At 40.5% G+C, this 20,352-nt stretch overlaps 1 protein-coding gene across 1 annotated transcript in view; it reads left to right on the plus strand.

The window, feature by feature from the left end:
* ICE2 (interactor of little elongation complex ELL subunit 2) overlaps window positions 1-5,141 on the plus strand; it is a 56,853-nt gene extending 51,712 nt beyond the window's left edge. The window contains 1 exon segment of the mRNA XM_011940475.1: window positions 4,371-5,141. Within this exon segment, the coding sequence (XP_011795865.1) occupies window positions 4,371-4,499 (129 nt within the window). The 3' untranslated portion in view covers window positions 4,500-5,141.
* Window positions 5,142-20,352: the final 15,211 nt, after the last annotated feature.

Genomic DNA, 20,352 nt, shown 5'->3' on the forward strand with positions numbered 1-20,352 from the left:
TCAATCTCCTGACCTTGTGATCCGCCCACCTCAGCCTCCCAAAGTGCTGGGATTACAGGTGTGAGCCACCACGCCTGGCCAACATTGTTAATTAGGATGAGGAAAAAGAAGTATTAGTAGTTTGTGAACAGAGTGTCTAATTAAAAATATAACTAAAGTGCTAAGGACTAAATTGTGTTTTGATAAGTACTATGTAACTCAGTATTTACTGAATTACAATTAATATTACTCTCTTTATAGAATCCTTGCCAGAAGTAACAGTTGAATGACATTATATGAAACTTATAAACCCATAGCTAGAGATATTCTCTGCTATGTCACTCATTCTTATATTGTGTAGGAAATTCCAGTTCGAGTTTAGTTGTTAGAAAAGTTTTGCACTCGGCTGGGTGCGGTGGCTCACGCCTATAATCCCAGCACTTTGGGAGGCCAAGGCGGGTGGATCATTTGAGATTAGCAGTTTGAGACCAGCCTGGCCAACTTGGTGAAACCCCATCTCTACCAAAAATTAGCCGGGCGTCATGGTGCACACCTGTAATCAATTCCAGCTGCTGGAGAGGCTGAGGCAGGAGAATTGCTTGAACCCGGGAGGCAGAGGTTGCAGTGAGCCAAGATCACTATACTGCACTCCAGCCTGGACGACACAGTGAGACTGTCTCAAAAAAAGAAAAGGAAAGAAAAAAGTTTTGCTCTCTGCAAATGATTCTGAATGTGTTCAGGAGACAAAATCCAGTATATTTTCCTTACTTACTGCCAAAAGTGTTTGAGTTAGAATTATTGTCAGTGTTATCTTCTCATTATGGTTGCCCCAGAGCATCTATCACTTGTGTATTCTTCCTTTTCACTGTCTATATTTTACTGAATTAATCGGTAAATGTCCTCAAATCCTTATGAGAAACAGCTGGAATGCAAATAGTGAGGATTTTTAAATAATTTAAAGTAAACAGGGTTGTTTGTTTATGTCTTTCAGTTCTCCACCCTAAGTTACTGTTTGGGAGTATCCTTTTAGAAATGAGAACTCCTTGTACATTCCTACTTAGCTTTGGCCAAGAAAGTACAAATGTTAAGTTGGGACAAGTGAAAGAATGGAGAAAGTTACTTTTTAGCATTTTAAGCTATTTTATCTTCAGTTTTGGTTGTCTGTTTCCAGTTTACTAGAAGTAGTCACTTTTATAACCTAAGGAAACATTTCCTTAAGTAACTTAAAAATAATTGAAGAACTGTTTTTGAAGGATCTGTGTTTTTCTAGGAGAGTGATTTGCTTTTAATTTAGAAACACTGATTATAGTCTCTCACCTATAACCCGTAATTCTGTGTGGGGGTGGCTTATTCCTTTTTAGTGAAAATGAACAGTTTAATACCTTGGAATTGAACAACTTTAAGTGAAAGGAAAAATGTATTATGTGTGTGTAAGGTATTTCTAAAAAAAAATGAGTAATATACTGTCCTTATTGATATAGACTGACACTAAAAGAGTGTTGAATGCTTTATACTTTGGAAATACTTTAATGATTTGATTCTTTTTTAAATGTGGTCTAAAATGTGCTTTAGTACGGTAAGAACACAATTTATAGTCGTGTATCAGTTAACGACAGGGATATATTCTGAGAAATGCAGCACTAGGCAATTTTGTCTTTGTGTAAATATCATAAGCTTACTTACACAAACCTAGAGGGTGTAGTCTACTACACACCTAGGCCATATGGTATAGCCTATTGCTCTTAGGTAGTCTATAGACCGGTACGCCATGTTGCTGTACTGAATACTGTATGTAGTTGTAATACACTGGTATTTGCATGTCTAAACATAGACAAGGTAATACATTGCACTGTTGTATTCTAACAGCTGCGACATCACTAGATGATAGAAATTTTTCAGCTCCATTATAATCTTTTGGGACCACTGTTGTACATGTAGTTCATTTTGACCAAAATGTGACTGTATTTGGAAAAGGAGAAATTCTGTATGTTCACAATTTGGCTACATAATAACGGTTCAATTATATGTGTATCACGGAGTGTACTTCATGCATTCAGTCCAGGAACAAATACTTAACGAGATTATCCAGGCCCAGGTTGTTGTAGAGCCCAGCATTAGGTACAGTGGACAATTAGATAACTAATACTTGGTTTGATATATGTTTTTGAAAGCCAGTGGAAAGTTTTTGGTGATCTACTCACCTCCCCACAATCTAGCCCTATATTTGATAGGAATTACCCCATCTTCCTCCCTACCTCCTAGCCAGGCCATTGGAATGGGCCTTCTAGTCCCAACCAATCTAAGCGCAAATATGGATTCTGGTTTTGGCAGCAATTGTAAGATCACAGCTTTCAGGAAACCAGGGAAGTAAGACCTATATGAAATAGAAATCATCTGCCCATTTTCATGGTGTAAAAATGTATTCAAACATTTTTGCCTCTACCGTGATCGCATAGTCACAAGTCCACTTGAACTCCGATCTCGTCCTTGTATAGTGCCTTTGGTACTAACCCTGAGAGACACCAGTAGAGCCTGCTTCTGCCTCCTGCTGGATCAAGCAGACATTCTATTTAAGGGTCCCATTTGCTGCCTGGGCTACTTTTGACTTCTGCTTCCAGTCTTCTTGCAACAGCTTCACACTTAGTCCTTTTCTCTTTCTACAGCTTCTGTAATAAACATTCATTTTCCACATTCAAACACACACAATCTTACAGTGGAAGTTTTCAAAATGCTTGCTTTTCTCAAAGATTTTAACATATAGAATTAGTGTGGTCAGTATACCTTTATAGGAAATACCAGCTGAGTGAGGAGTGGTATAGATCATCCAAAAGTCACCACAGTTTTCTAATCAGTATATTACAAAAGTTCATCAGATTCACACAGACAAATCTTTACTCAGTTTGTCCTTTCTGGTCATGTAAATGTAAACCAAAAAAAAATGCTTTTTAAAGGAACAGTAGATATTAAATAAGGGAAGCCAGAGTCTGAGCCATTCTCAGTGAGCCTGTAACCCCTTGGAGCAAATGCCAGTAGTATTTCTGTTGGGCTAGCATTATGAGAGAGAGTGCTTGGAGTTATACTATCACCCATCAGTCCCAGGCCTAAAATTCACTGGACAGGATATGAAGAAATAGAAGAGAACAAGGTGACTAGGGAAAATAAAGGCAGATATGGGCAGGCTCTGTGGAAATAGTTTCATGCTGTACAGCTTTGGTCCTTCTCTGTGAGACTGGCCTTCTCCATTACTCTTTTTATAGATCACATCTTTAACATGACTACATAGCAAGGGATTGTGTCTTAAGAATAGACCACCTTGGCTGGGCACGATGGCTCATGCCCATAATCCCAGCACTTTGGGAGGCCGAGGCGGGCGGATCACTTGAGGTCAGGACTTCCAGACCAGCCTAAACGTGGTGAAACCCCGTCTCTACTAAGAATACAAAAGTTAGCCAGGCGTGGTGACACACACCTGTAATCCCAGCGGCTCAGGAGTCTGAGTCAGGAGAATCACTTGAACCCAGGAGGTGGAGGTTGCAGTGAGCAGAGATCATGCCAACTGCCCTCCAGCCTGGGCGACAGAGTGAGACTCTGTATCAAAAGAAAAAAAAAAAAATAGACTGCCTCTCTTCGTTTGACTGTGTGAGTTAGAAAGTGAGGGTAAGGAAGGGTAGACTTGAAGGTAGAACCACAGCAAAGGTTCTTCCCCTACTCTAACCCCCTCTTCCTGTTTGCCCATCCTCTGTATTCCCCCTTCCAGTTTTTTCTTCCCCTTTTCTTATTTCTTTCTTGGTCTCCTCTTTCAGCCCTTCAGTATTTCCCTTTTACTTGGGTTCTTGTCTTTTCCCTTCTTTATACTTTATTTTTTTTTTTTTACTTCCCTCTTTCTTAATCTTTATCTCTTTCCCATTTTCTTTCCTTATCTTCCCTACCTTTCTTATTGTCTTTCTTGTTCGTCCGTGTAATTTCTTCTCCCTGTTTACCACCTCAGACCTTCTTGTATTTTCTTTACCTCCCTCCGTATTACTCACTTCTTCCTTTTTCTTGTCCTTCAGTTTAATTATTGCAAACATGTCACTCATAAGGCCTGTCATTCCCTTGATTTCTAATTTATCTTTTCAACTTCTAATAAATTTAACACAGAGAATAGTTTCCCCATTCACTTTTCTCCCCATCTACTCAGATCTATCCACTTCTCTGATGATTATTTGAAAGTTTAGTACTTTAAAAATGTGTCAGATTAAAACTTGTTTAGAAACAGCCAGGTAGCTGGAGATTAAAAATATAAGCTCATTTGCAAGGTGGTTAATACATGTATAAATACAACAGAGTTGACTGTATATAGGTATGTTGTAGTTATACTAAGCTATTCTGTTCTCTGCTTCATCTCTTAGGTTGGTGGAACAAGAATGCCTACACGCAGCCACAGGAATCCAGTTTCCATAGAAACCAAAAGCACTTGCTTGCCTGGTCAGCAAGTTGAAACTGAAGGAGTGGCTCCACATAAAAGAAAAATAACTTGAGGACTGTACTATGGAAAATTAAATTTAAAAAAAAACAGTTATAGCAATGTTTAATTTAGAAAAGTTTGAGGGGAAATAATCAGTAGGTAAGAGGAACATTTTTCCTGTAGTAGCTAGAGTGCCTTGAAAAAATGTGTTGGCTATGTGAAGGAATGTTTCAACTAAAATGGAATGTTATGCTTTTCGCCCTTAAAGTTTAAGGAAGATCTTGATATGTTTTAACATTATCATGGCAGGGAAATATATAAAGAAGAAAAATATTTTTACATTAAACCTTTTCTAAAAATTGTAAATAGAAAAATAATTTGCTTTTTTATCAAGAACAACACTTAATCATTATGTATTGTGTTAGTTATATTGCCAGTCTGTTGAGACTGACTCAAAAAGTTAAATGTTGCCACTGCTGAAGATGATTATGAGCATCGGAAACCTTGTTTCTGACCCGTTTTGACAGTTTTTATATACTCCTTTAAAATGATGAATGTTGCAGGTTAATAAAGTTAATACCTTTAAAAACTTGGTGAAATTCCATTAAAGAAGCCAAAAATAAAAACTCCCTGCCTCTGAAAAGTCAGATTGCTATCTTCTTGTTTGGCAACCATCAGTTTGTTTAAAAAAAGAGAAAAAAATTTGATGGTATAACATGTTTGATGACAAATGCCTCTATCTCTAGATTCAAGCTGAGTGTTGAAATACACTGCTGAAAGCAAAGAGATTGGTATGTTTTCCAGAAAAAAAGTCGGTGTCATTGCTCCAAATGACAAAGTTAATGTGGTAAAGCATGAGCTTTTTTTTGTTTTGTTTTCTTTTAAGACGGAGTCTCACTCTGTTTCCCAGGCTGGAGTGCAGTGGCATGATCTCAGCTCACCACAACCTCTGCCTCCCAGGTTAAAGCGATTCTCCTGCCTCATCCTTCCGAGTAGCTGGGACTACAGGCACCCGCCATCACTCTTGGCTAATTTTTTTTTTTTTGTATTTTTAGTAGAGACAGGGTTTTACCATATTTGCCAGGCTGTTGTCAAACTCCTGACCTTATGATCTGCCCACGTCAGCCTCCCAAAGTGCTGGGATTACAGGCATGAGCCACCGTGCCTGGCCAGCATAAGCTATTTTTATCCTCATCTATACTGATTGATTTAAGTTTTCCAGACCTACAGATGAATTTGGAAAAGGGCATAATCAGGTGATGTTGCTGTAGCAAATTTGGACTTAAGAAACGACAGGAAGGGCTGGGCACAGTGGTTCACACCTGTAATCCGAGCACTTTGTGAGGCTGAGGCAGGAGAATCACTGGAGTCCAGGAGTTGGAGACCAGCCTGGGCAAGATTGACCTCATCTCTACTAATAAAAAAGTTAGCTGGGTGTGGTGGTATGAGCCTGTAGTCCCAGCAACTCAAAAGGCTGAGGCAGAAGAATTGCTGGAGCCCAGGAAGTCGCGGCTACAGTGGGTCATGATCGCACCACAGTACTCAGCTTGAGTATCAGAGTGTGACCCTGTCTCAAAATGAAAAAAAAAGGACAGGCTTGTTTAGAACCCTTACACAAAAATTTTCAGAAATTATATGTCATTTGTAAAATACTAGTTTTGTAATCCTAGATAGTTGCTTCGCATTGAAATTTTTTGGCTATTTTATATTAAAGAATGGCTATTCTTTCAGCCTAATTTCTGAGAAATTAGACCGGAAAATCTCCTCAAATATTTTAACAGTTGAAAATATCTTCAACTACCAAGTTTTGTTTTATTTTGATTTTTTGTTACAAAACTTTTAAGTTATTTAAGAAGTAGTTATTAGTAAAATTGTATCTTGATAAATCGTTTCCTCATCCTGCCATTCCCTTTTTTAAAACACTGAGGTTATTTTATTCCTTAAGTCATATATCCCAGAAATGTTTTGGTTGTGAATCATTTGGCAGTGAGCCAAGGGGGAGGCAGGGCTTCCCTTGAAATGCCCTTTTACTTTTTTATTTTATTTTTAATGCACATTTGTGTGCACCAGAATGGAATGTGCTCTTTTAAAAAAAAACTGGAACAGTGGTTGCTTCAGACTTCTGAATACCAGAAAGACTTGCCTTTTAATTTTTAAATATTACTTTTTACATTGTAAAATGTGTTATCTTACCCATATATTTGAATAACACTGATCATATATAAAGCTAGTTTTTTGCTTATGCTTAGCGAAGCCTTTTTTTTTAACATAGGTTTGATCTTGCTTTATGTTCTTTTTCTTGATTTTTAGTACTGAGAATTTATAAGCAAGAAGTAACTTACCATGTGTTTAGCAGGATGTAATCCCAGCTACTTGGGAAGCTGAGGTGGGAGGATTGCTTGAGTCTAGGAGTTCGAGGCTGCAGTGAGCTATGATGGTGCCACTGCACTCCATCCTGGGAGAGAAATCAAGACCCTATCTGAAAAAATGAGCAAGATTTAAAAAAAAAAAAAAAATCAGACTTAATGCTAGCAAGGACATGATCAACCTGGCCCCCTTATACCTCACCAGTGAAGGTGTAATTTATACACGCCTCTTTGAAAACAGTTTAATTCAGTAAGTGTTTGAGTGTAACTATGTGCCATGCACTCCAAAGTAGGTTCCCACAGTTAGTCTCTCATACCATTGTTTTTTCAGGTCTCACCATATTTATTTCTTTGACTTCTTTGACTTGTAATTTGACAGATTACAAGTTCTGCAAGGACAAGAGCCTATTTGTTTTGTTCACCATTAAGTAGTAAATACCTAACACAGTGCCTGTCATGTAGTTGCTTGGCAGATATTAGATGCATGAATGTGTAGATATCAAAGTGTTTTTTTTTTTCAGGAAATCACATTCTAGTGGAAGACATTATATTGATTTATGTAATAAGTGCTTTGATAAAGTAAGAAAGTCATCCAACCAGATCTTCATATTTAAGGTTTTCTGATTTAGAGCTTGAGCTGAGTCTTTTAGAGATAGTAGGATTTCTAAGGGAAAAATTAAAGGTCTTCCACAAAAAAACTAAGTGAAACTAAGCAGCCTATGAAAAGGTGAAAGTTGGAGAGATTGTAGGCTATGAACATGGGAGATGAGAGAGAAAACTACAGGATAGGGACAGAAACACCATGCTACGACATTTGAACTTTGTCCTGTGCAATGTGGGAACCAGTAGTGAAGGTTAATTAACTGACATGATCAGATATGTATTTGAAAAGGGCTCTTGTTGGCATTAGTCTAGAGAATGCAGTGGAGCTGGGAAACGAAGAAATGTTGGAAGCCTGTGTTGTAGTAATTGAAAAATGGCAATGGCCCAGAATTAAAGCAGCAAGAGTAGGAGTGGGCTGAAGTGATGTATAGGAAAAAAAAAAAAAAAAAAAAACTCAGTTTTGTGGTTGGTAGGGAGAGTAAAGTATGGCTTCTGGGTTTCTCATTTGAGATACTGAGTAAATGATGGTGTTACCCATTGAGAAAATAGTGTGGTTAGAGTGGGAAGAAAGTTAATTTAAAATGTTCATTTTTTTTCAGTAATTTCTCCTTTTGGATTCTAGGTTTGTGTGCTATATTGGTTATAACCAATTTGCTGAATAATAAATTTTTATCCCAGAACTTAGCTGCTTAAAACAACAAACATTATCTCACAGTTTCTGTAAGTCAAAAGTCCGGGTCTCTCATGAAGTTGCAATCAGGCTCTTGGCTAGGGCCGCAGTCATCTGAAGGATTAGTAAATTGCTAAGCCCAAACTTAAGCTCCACCTTTGAAGGGAGAGGTTTGGAAAGAATTTGTGAACATATTTAATCACATATGCTATGAACAGGTTTAGGGGAGGGAGAGGAAAGAACATTTTTTAATTTTTCATTAGCATACTGTATCTGTAGTTCCTAATGGACATGTAAAGATGTTAAGATGTTTTCTATGCATTATAGATAATATAGTAGTTTTTCGTTTTGTTTTGTTTTTTGCTATATAGTTTTTAATCAAACCTTAACGTATTTGATATCAAGATTTATTGAGTTTCTTGTTGAGATGTAGAAATAAAGGGGATCCATTTCATTTATCCATCTACTGTTGCCATGTCCCCTTCACTCATGTCCAGACTACTTATCAAGGTATATAATGGCAGACACACTTCCAAGGCATCTATCTGGGATTTGGATCTGCCCTGCCACAAAAAAAGTACTGAAAGAGTCAAGAACCAGACCTGTGTTTCTAAAAGGGGTGGATCTCTAGATTACTTCATCAAACAGATTCAAACAGTCAAGAGTTTGCCTTGGCAGATGTGTTTGCTTTTAATATATGAGCTATAGCCTGGTTGATTCTTTAAGAAAATAGGAGGAAAGCCCAAGTATAAATTTATTGCTATTTTGAAAGTGAAGAACCCTTATAAAGATTCTGTGATTAGTGGGTTGACTTTCTTCCATTTTCTTCAAAATCTGTTGTGGGGATGGGGAGAAGGAATATTTTCTATTCTCCCTATCCTACATTTTACTTATTTAAAAATATACAGCACTGGAGGCCAGGTGCGGTGGCTCACACCTGTAATCCCAGCACTTTGGGAGGCCGAGGCAGGTGGATCACGACATCAGGAGATCGAGACCATCCTGGCTAACACGGTGAAACTCCGTCTCTACTAAAAATACAAAAAATTAGCCGGGCGTAGTGGTGGGCACCTGTTGTCCCAACTACTCAGGAGGCTGAGGCAGGAGAATGGCTTGAACCTGGGAAGTGGAGCTTGCAGTGAGCCGAGATCGCACCACTGCACTCCAGCCTGGGCGACAGAGCGAGACTCCATCTCAAAAAATAATATACATCACTGGAGAGTATATACACATAATCCTAAAACATACACCAGTAGGGCAAAACCACATTGATAACATGAGTATCCAGTCCCTTCCAAGCACTGCATTAATGCAACATCTGCTCTCGCCAGGCTTTAACATTGCATAAATTAGCTATTCTTGTCCCTGCCTGCATGCTGTTGTACATGATTCTGCGTCTACTTGGATTTATTATCACCTATCAAAACCTTGCCTGTCCTCTGTTGAATTGGTAATGCATTTTTTATCTATTGGATGTAACGAATTATACCAATCTCTTGAGATTTAAAGATAAATGTAAGATTGGTTTCTGCCCTAAGAGTATTTCCTAATCTAGTTGAGGAAATAGATATGCATAATTAGCTATAATATAAGTGAAAATGATCAACTGACACAATAGTGCAAAGAAGTAAGAAAAAGGGACACTTGGAAATCAGAGAAAGGCATAGTAGAAATGACCTTTAAGCTCTTTGAAAGACAAGTTAAAAATGTGAACCAAAAGGAAGTGGAGCATTGCAGCATGAGGGACAATCATGAGAGGGGCTGGATTTAGGAAATAGCAAAATTGGTCATGTGAAAAGCATGGGGTGAAATATAAATAGGAGATGAAGTTGAGGAGGTATGTTGGAGCTCAATAGAAGGAGATATTGAACGTTAAACCTAGATAGTTTGGTTTGATTGGGAAAGCGATGAGGAGGCATTAAAGGCTTTTAAGCAAAATGATGAATTTTAGGAAGGCTACAATATAAAGAATGATTTAGAGAGGAGAAAGACCAATGGCAAGGAGGTGTTAACTGTACACATAGCAGGTGGATTGAAAAGGTATAGATTGGAAAGCTATTTAAAAGGCAGCAGATACCTGATTTCACCCTATCCTCAAAATGAATGTTTACTTGTAACATTGAGTCACAACTGGGTAACAGACATTGTGCTAAGTGTTGGGAATACAAAGGTAAATTAAAACACATTTTTTAGTGTTTACAGTTTCACAGGAGACAGACATCTAAATGGGTACAAAAATGTAAATATTGTGATTAGTTTCTGTAATGGGTAAGAGTTACATGAAGAGATAGGAGTTGTTCTACCTGTAAGCATCAAAAAAGATCTCATAAATGAGCTAAAACTTTACCTAAAAACCATATCTTATTTTTCCCCTGTATCTAGAATCAAGCTTGGCAAGCAGCACACATTTAGTAAATACGTGAAGATGGTCTTGACTTACGATGGTTCAACTTATGATTTCTAGGCTTTACAATGATGCCAAAGCAATGTGCATTCAATAGAAATCATACTTCAAGTATCCATACAGCCATTCTGTTTTTTATTGGTAGGTTAGGTATGTTAAATGCATTTTCAGCTTACAGTGTTTTCAACTTATTATTTGTTTGTTTGTTTATTATTTTTGTTGCGGTCCTGGTATGTTACTCAGGCTGGTCTTGAACTCCTGACCTCAAGTGATCCACCTCAGCCTCCCAAAGTGATGCGATTATTAGTATGTGCCACTGTGCTCAGCCTAAACTCACGATGAGTTAATCTGGATATAATTCCATCACAAGTTAATGAGCATCTGGATTATTGATGTGTGCATGTTCTCCAGCTGATAAGGTTGGAGGTCGGGGTGTTATAGCTCAGTAAGTAACAATATGACCCAAGAAATAGCATGTATGTATAGAATTATTATTATTATTATTACTATTTTGAGACGAAGTCTCGCTCAGTCACCCAGGCTGGTATGCAGTGGCGCGATCTCAGCTCACTGCAAGCTCTGCCTCCCGGGTTCACGCTATTCTCCTGCCCCAGCCTGCCTAGTAGCTGGGACTACAGACACCCGCCACTACGAACCGCTAATTTTTTGTATTTTTAATAGAGACGGGGTTTCACCGTGTTAGCCAGGATGGTCTCGATTTCCTGACGTCGTGATCCGCCCGCCTCGGCCTCCCAAAGTGCTGGGATTACAGGCGTGAGCCACCGCGCCCAGCTGTATGTATAGAATTATGCAGTAAGATGTTTCAAAGACAACTGAGGTTTTTGCTAAGTGTTGCCACTGACTTAAATGAAAATATTAGAATAGGGATGGGGTGAAAAGATAAATTGTGTTTTCAACCAAATGTCAGCAGAACAATTAATGGCATGTGCTATAGAACACTGAAAATGTGGGTGTGCAACTTAGAGGAGGGGAATAGATAGGCATGTTATGTTGAGGGCTTATCTTTGTGCTGTGACACCAGGAAAGGTAGGGCTTGCGTGTCTGAGACCAAGCTGGCCTTTTTTTATTTTCTCCTTGCTATGGTTTTAATGTATTCCCTTTCACAATTCATGTGTTGGAAACTTAATCTCTAATGCAACAGCGTTGGGAGGTGTGGCCTTGTGGGAAGGCGGCAAGGTCATGAATGGATTAGGCCAGTATGAAAAAGGATGTATGGGGGTGGGTTCACCTTCTTCTGATCTACTGTCATGTGAGGATTCAACATTCATCCGCTCTTGCCATTCTGACTTCCACCATGTAAGGACACAGTAAGGCACATACTAGATGCAAGTGCCTGGATCTTGTACTTCCTGGGCTTTGGAACTGTGAGAATTAAATTTCTGTTCTTTATAAATCACCCTGTCTGTGGTATTCTGTTATAGGAGCACAAAGTAGACTAAGACACTCCTCTTCCCCTTTGTTAAGGCCAAGGGTCTGGACTTAGGTTACATATCAGGTTCGTTAAGCAAGTAAAGAAATACATTGCGAGGCCAGGTGCGGTGGCTCATGCCTGTAATCCCAGCACTTTGGGAGCCCGAGGCGGGTGGATCACCTGAGGTCAGGAGTTCAAGACCAGCCTGAAAAACATGGAGAAACCCCGTCTCTACTAAAAATACAAAATTAGTGGGGCATGGAAAGAGAATCGCTTGTACCCAGGAGGCGAAGGTTGCAGTGAGCTGAGACTGAGCCACTGCACTCCAGCCTGGGAAACAAGAGCAAAACTCCGTCTCAAAAAAAAATATTCCTTGCAAATAATGGGGGCTGGGCGCAGTGGCTCACCCCTGTAATCCCAACACTTTGGGAGGCCAAGGAGGGTGGATCACCTGAGGTCAGGAGTTCGAGACCAGCCTGGCTAACCTGGTGAAACCCCGCCTCTACTAAAAATATAAAAATTAACTGGGCATGGTGGTGGCGTGGGCCTGTAATCCCAGCTACTCAAGAGTCTGAGGCAGTAGAATCACTTGAACCTGAGAGGCAGAGGTTGCAGTGAGTTTGGCCATTGCGCTGCAGCCTGGGAGACAGAATGAGAATCCATCTCCAAAAAAAAAAAAGAGAAAGAGAGATAATGGGAAAGAGGAAGGCAAGAATAAACCCTGTGATATTCAATTGGAATTGGAAGTATCAGAGTGAATTCATGGTATTTAATATACACAGTGAGAGAGATGAAGAAACAGTTACAGCTGTGTGGGTACATATGCATATATAGATTTCCTTTTCCTTTTTCTTGATTTTCTCTTTTTTTTTCTTTTTTTTTTTTGAGACAGAGTTTCACTCTTGTTGCCTCGGCTGGAGTGCAATGGTGCAATCTCGGCTCACCACAACCTCTACCTCCCGGGTTCAAGCGATTCTCCTGCCTCAGCCTCCACAGCAGCTGGTATTATAGGCATGCGCCACCACACCCAGCTAATTTTTTTTTTTTTTTTTTTTAAATAGAGATGGAGTTTCTCTGTGTTGGTCAGGCTGGTCGTGACCTCCCAATCTCAGGTGATCCGCCAGCCTTGGCCTCCCAAAGTGCTGGGATTACAGGCATGAGTTTCTGTGCCCATCCCGTATTTCCTTATTCTGCTGAGAGGGTCTGGATGCACTGACAATCTAGTAGCAATGGTACATGTAACACCCAGATCTTGGTTTCTATATCCCGTTCTTCATTAAAAGAAGCTAGTGCTCCTTGAAGAAATTACTGATTATAAGTCTGGGTCAGGATCAATGGAAGATGAATCTGGAACATCATGTTGCATCAGAAAGAAAGTACTCACTGGGCTTGCTGGCATGTGACTATGGTCCCAGTTACTTGGGAGGCTGAGGTGAGAGAATTCCTTGAGCCCAAGAGGTTAAGTCTGCAGTGAGCTGTGATCACGCCACTACACCCTAGCCTGGGCAACAGAGTGAGACCCTGCCTTTAAACAAAAAAAACAGCCTGACCAACATGGTGAAACCCCATGTCTACTAAAAATACAAAAATTAGCCAGGTGTGGTAGCACGTGCCTGTAATCCCAGCTACTTGGGAAGCTGAGGCATGAGAATCGCTTTAACCCGGAGGTGGAAGTTGTATTGAGCTGAGATCGCACCACTGCACTCCAGCCTGGGTAACAGAGTGAGACTCCGCCTCAAATAAATAAATAATAAATAAAGAATAAAAGAAAGTGCTCAAAAAACGAGGGGCCATATCAGAAACGCATTGACTCTAGCTTAAAGGAGTTCCCAGATTCAGGAAAATTTGAGCATCAAATGATGATAGCAACAATGTAATCCTTTGAGTGAAATAAGAATCTATGATCCCATACTGATACAAATGACTAAATAGGGAAGAAGGAAACATTCTGTTCTATGATAGAATGCCAACCAATAAATGGAATGATGGAATTAGAAAAATCAATTTGAAATCATTAGAGTAATAATTATTTAGGAATCATCAATGGATGTTAAATGTGGTGAGTGAAAATTTGATGATAAATAGGAACAGCTACATAGCCTTAAAGAATCTCCCCACAAATTACTTATTTAACATGTATAAAATACCTGTTAATTAATGCCAGAAAGAAACCTGGCTGAAACCATCTTAAGTGATACAAATTAATATCACCAGTAATGAAACAAATCAACGGTGTTTCCTGACACGCACCGAGAAGAGCACAGCATCACTTCCGTGGTATACTCCTTCCAGATATACATAAATCATGAGGAAATATCAGAGAAATCTAAACTGAGTGACAGTCTATAAAGTAAATGGTCAGTAATCTGCAAAAATTCCCCTTCTTTCACACTGTAGCACTACTGCAGATTACAGAAAACTAACTGAATGTGACTCATGATCCTGGTTTGGATCCTGGTCCAATAAAGGACATTATTGGAACGACTGGCAAAACTTGAAGGGCATTTGTGGATTATTTGGTAGTGATGTATTAGTGTTAATTTCCTGATTAAGATGTGGTTATATCAGTGCACGTCCCATACTTAGGAAATAAAAACCAAAGTATAAATTGGTAATGGGGCATTATTTCTAGCTTATTCTCCAATTGGAGGATCGGGGCAGTGAAATGTTCACAGGAGTCTTGATGAAAGGCATACAGGAGCTATATATGATATTTCTGCAACAATTATATAAACTCAAGATTACATCAGATTGAAAAGTTTAAAAAAATGGTATTGTCCACAATGTCAGGTACTATAAGGAGGTTAAGGAGGATGAAGACTAAGGAAAGAAGGCTGTTGGATTCAACACTGACCAGAACATTCCGTGGTGTGAGAGAAGCAGTCACTGCAGGCTGAGAATTGAATGAGAGCCAAGGAAATGTGTGGAGGAAAAGCCATGTGGAGAAGTCTGTTGAATGGAAGAATGAAGGCAGGACAATAACCTGCAGGAAAATCCAGGAGAGTGAGTTTTGTTTTCAGAATGATGAGAACTTGCTTATGTTTGCAGATTAAAGGAAGTGTACCTGTTGCTGCAATACAGAGGTACAAACTGAAAGAATAATAATTGATGGGGAACCAACTGGGAGCCCCTGGGGGAAAGGAGATGGAGAATAAGATCAAGATTCTAGGTGTAAAGGTACAACTTGGAGAGAATCTCCCACTCCCTCACCACCACTCCAACAAAAGGCCCATTTATTTCATTATTCCATCCCCTGTCATGTAGCTACCATGAAATTTAGATGAAATTGACCCTACTTTCAGCTCCAGGAGTGAACCCCAGGAGGTCTAATGTCCCCTACTTTTGTGGTTTGTATAGTAACCCAGATGTAAACCAGTCAGTACATGGTAAATGTCTTCAACCTAGGGAATGATTTAAGGTTTGTGTCCAATCAGCACAAATCTCAGTACTCATTAGATGTTTGTGAGATGAAGCACTCTCTCTCTGGGTGTGAATGAAAATGCACCATAGCGCGGGTGCTGCCGCTCACCATATAGTAAAAAGGATGGATGCCACCCTGAAGATGAGATCTGTACTCTGAAGGAAGAAGCAAGAAATTTACACAGGGAATCAGAGTCTGAGTCCTGATGGAGCCATACATAAAGCTCACCCTACCCCTGGACTTTTAGCCAATATACCTCTTTTATTATTTGCTCAGTTTGAGTAGGCTTTTTGTTACTTGTGAACAGAAACATCCTAACTAATAAAGGATGAGAGAGTTGTACTCTAACAAATGGTTCAGAGAGGCATAAAGACAAAAGTGTTGCAATAGGGGCAAAATCAAGGATTCCTGTTTTTCACATCTAGGGCATGAAATCGCTCTCACAATGCAATCCCCCAAAAGTCTCCAAATTCCTACTGTACTTATTAAAATATCACAAATTCTGACTATGAAATGTATCTCACGTTATTCTCTATGCATTTTGCATGTATACCTAAACAGACTGTAAGCTCCTCACAGGGAACGCTTGTTTCTTTCTACAACTGTGTACCTGACCTAAGACTGAACATATGGCTAGGAAAACCCTGGAAGTTCAATCAAGATGTATTAAATTGTGCTGTTACCTAAGTGTTCCCCCAAAACCAACATGTAGCGAGGTTGTCCCCACCTCAATTTTAGACCCCCCCCCAGTCACAAGGACAATGCTATGGTTAGCTTTGCACAAGGAAAGAAATTAAACAAATCAAAGAAACATGTGTTTATCAAAAGCCACACCAGTTACTATTATACCTTTCATTTGTATCTTTGTATTGTATCAGTGTATAGGTATATTTCCCTTAAAGACTACATCTCCATATTTTGGATACATTCTTACGATGTATCCAAACTAACTCATTTAATACTACTCTATTGCATTTAAAGACAATTAAAGAAGTAAAAATTCAGGTTAGATGAAACAATTTGGAATATATCACATCTTGAAACCTCTGGCCAGGCCCAGTGGCTCACACCTGTAATCCCAGCACTTTGGGAGGCCAAGGCAGGTGGATCACAAGGTCAAGAGATCGAGACCATCCTGGCCAACATGGTGAAACCCCATCTCTACTAAAAATACAAAAATTAGCCAGGTGTGGTGGTACGTGCCTGTAATCTCAGCTACTCAGGAGGCTGAGGCAGGAGAATTGCTTGAACCCAGGAGGCGGAGGTAGAAGTGAGCCGGGATTGTGCCACTGTACTCCATCCTGGCAACAGAGCGAGACTCCATCTCAAAAAAAAAAAAAAAGAAAAGAAACCTCTGAAAAATATTATATCTTGCCAAGCATGGCTCATGCCTGTAATCTCAACACTTTGGGAGGCCGAGGCAGGAGAATCTCTTGAGCCCAGGAGTTTGAGGACAGTCAGGGCAACACAGTGAGACACCATTTCTACAAAAATAAAAATTAAAAAGTTAGCTGGACATGGTGGCACATGCCTGTAGTCTCAGCTTTGGGGAGGCTGAGGTGAGAGGATTGCTTGAGCCAGGGAGGTCAAGGCTGCAGTGAGCTGTGATCATGCTACTGTACTCTAACCTGGGCATCAGTCTCAAAAAATAAACAAAACCATTCTATCTTTCAGCGAAAACTTGTCTCCACCTGAGTATGTAGTCTGTTCTTCCCAGAGCAACAATAACAACAAAAACCTTATCTCTCCTCACAGGGACAGACCTGTGCCCAATCACCGGTGTGCTGAAAATATGCCCACTCTTTCCTACGCCTCACCATCCATAGATAATGTTCTCCAATGCCAAGAAAACGTGAGTCATACGCAGTTTTGCAAACTGGTCTTTCAGCAGACATCTGTCCAATTTAAACCACTGAAACTGCAACAAAAAAAAAAATTGAAGCTTCTTTGGTTTAACCTTTTAGATGGAGCTCCAAATAAGTAATGAGAATATCATGTCTGGGAATGGTCTCACTGACCACTGATGACATAATCCTTTATGAGACAATATTTACGTTTGTCCCTGAAGTTTTCAACCGAAAGTCAGAAAAGGATCCAGAATAAATGATCAAGTGATTAAGATCCATCCATTTAGTTGAATGAGAGAGTTAACGTTTCTATACAACTAAGAAATAGAATGTATTTTATGTCTGGTCTGTATTTTAGGGAATTGGTGTCTTATTTTTAACTAATATCTAGTTATGGGTCCCAACAATATCCAAACAACAGTTTTACTATTGTGAAAAATAAATAATTGAATACTTTCTGCAAGTATAATGTCTCCCCTCCGCCCCATCAAAAGTGATGCAAACGATAACTCCCAAGTGCCACAATGGGCAGCTGGAAATAGTTTCTGTCCAGCACCAATCTGCAGTCTCATAGAATTGCACAATGAGTTTCTTCTGAGTTCAGAAAGGGGGTTGGGGGACGTGTGAAGTCACGATGCAGTAGGCTTGCATATCTCTGTCTATGTGTGCATTGTGGGAGGCTAATAAAGTGGTAGGTCCGTTCCTAACACGGTTTGGCTTTTTTGATATTACACTCTAGTGTCCGAAAACTTTTACTCTTCAGGAGCAGGACTCTGTAACTAACTGACTAAGGGCCTAAGGGCTAAATGTCATTTTGCATACCAGGCTGTCAGCCAAGCCTTCTGCCTCCCAGGAGCCCAGTGCTAGAGTTAATTTACATGCAGCAGTGAGAAAGTCTTCAGAATGTTAAGACTGTCAGCTGCAACTTTCAGAGGAAGAAAAGTATGAGAGGTTGAGTCTTAGAAGTAGCCAACCCAGAGTCTGAGTTTGTTGGAAGAAGCAGTTGTGGAAGGAAAGGGGAAAGAGCACTGAAACAGAGTCTCAACTCCGCCATTTGCTAAGGCCCTATCTCATCCCTCTTCAACTCTTGGTATTTTCATCTGTAAAACCTGGATACTGGCCGGGCGCAGTGGTTCATGCCTGTAATCCCAGCACTTTGGGAGGCCAAGGCAGGCGGATCACGAGGTCAGGAGATCGAGATAATTCTGGCTAACACAGTGAAAACCCGTCTCCACTAAAAATATAAAAAAATTAGCTGGGCGTGGTGGTGGGCGCCTGTAGTCCCAGCTGCTGGGGAGGCTGAGGCAGGAGAATGGCATGAACCCGAGAGGTGGAGCTTGCAGTGAGCCGAGATCGCACCACTGCACTCCAGCCTGGGTGACAGAGCAAGACACCATCTCAAAAACAAAACAAAACAAAACAAAACCTGGATATTAATGCCTTTCTAGCATATCCTACTGGCTGTAGTACCCATCTAATAAATAATGAACATAAAAGGTCTTTTAAAAATGCAAGCCACTGTATAAATGTGAAGTATTGTAGTGGCACACGCCTGTAATCTCAGCTACTCAGGAGGCTGAGGCAGAAGAATCAGTTGAACCTGGGAGGCAGAGGTTGCAGTGAGCCGAGGTCTTGCCACTACCCTCCAGCCTGGGGGACAGAGTGAGACTCCATCTCAAAAAAAAAGGACTGTGGATGTTATCTTGAGATAGGGAATAATCAAAAGCTTTTTAATGGGGGATGGGAGTTGGGATAAGCAACATGGTTAAACTTCTAGAACGGAAAGTATGACTGTAATAGATAGGGATAGATTGAGGGGGCAGGATGGAAACTAGGGAAGGCTGAGGACATGGAGGTCGGGAGACACTGTTTTTCAATCTAAACCTAAGGCTGGCCAGGTGCGATGGCTCACACCTGTAATCCCAGCACTTTGGGACACCAAGACAGGAGAATTGCTTGACCCTAGGAATTCGAGAACAGCCTAGACAACATGAAAAGACCTCGTCTCTGCAAAAAATTTTAAAAAGTTAGCCGGGTGTGGTGGTACATGCCTGTCATCCTGGCTACTCAGGAGGCCATTGTGGGAGGATCACTTGAGCCCAGGATGTCCAGTCTGCGTTGAGCCATGACTGCACCACTGCACTCCAGTCTGGGTGACAGCATGAGACACTGTCTCCAAAAAACAAAAACAAAAACACCCCTAAGTTTACAGTGATCAGTCCTGGTTGGCAAGCTGTTCACTCTTGTTTCTGTGTACTAAATATGCCTGCCATATGGCGAGAATGCAGCCAAGCCAAGGAGATGGAAGGTGCAGATTTTAAATCTACTGGAGTCAAACAAATAAGGAATAAGGGGGTAAGAACTACAGACCCTCACACACAGTGGGGCAGGTGCCTCTCCTTCTTCTAGGCCCCGAAGCTAAATGGAATAGGGATTCCTTTCAAAATTTTTCTTTGGAGAATTACATTTGAATTATGTCATCTGGAAGTGAACCTTGAATGTGGAAAAAAGTTTGGTAACCTTCCAAGAAAGTCACTTAAAAAAATAATGGTTAACCCTTTTTTTGTTTGTTTTTGAGATGGAGTCTTGCTCTGTCGCCCAGGCTGGAGTGCAGTGGTGCGATCTTGGCTCACTGCAAGCTCTGCTTCCCAGGTTTACACCATTCTCCTGCCTCAGCCTCCTGAGTAGCTGGGACTACAGGCGCATGCCACCATGACTGGCTAATTTCTTTGTATTTTTTTAGTAGAGACGGGGTTTCACCGTGTTAGCCAGGATAGTCTCAATCTCCTGACCCTGTGATCGGCCCACCTAGCCCTCCCAAAGCGCTGGGATTACAGGCATGAGCCACCACGCCTGGCCGGTTAACTCTTTAAATGCTACTTTTTACCTACTTGGTCTTTCTCCTAACCTTTTAAAAGTCAAACCAGGCACAGTGGCTCTAGCCAGGAGCGGCTCTAGCCAAGAGTGGCTCATGCCTATAATCCCAACATGTTGGGAGACTAAGGCAGGAGGATCGCTTGAAGCCAAAAGTTCGAGACCAGCCTGTAGAGATGGTGAAACCCCAACTCTACAAAAAATTAGCTGGGCATGGTGGCACGTGCCTGTAATTCCACTTACTCAGGAGGCTGAGGCAGAAGAATTGCTTGAACCCGGGAGACAGAGGTTGCGGTGAGCTGAGGTGGT

This window comes from Colobus angolensis, unplaced genomic scaffold (assembly GCF_000951035.1).
Source record: "Colobus angolensis palliatus isolate OR3802 unplaced genomic scaffold, Cang.pa_1.0 Scaffold19, whole genome shotgun sequence".
NCBI classification, from domain to species: domain Eukaryota; kingdom Metazoa; phylum Chordata; class Mammalia; order Primates; family Cercopithecidae; genus Colobus; species Colobus angolensis.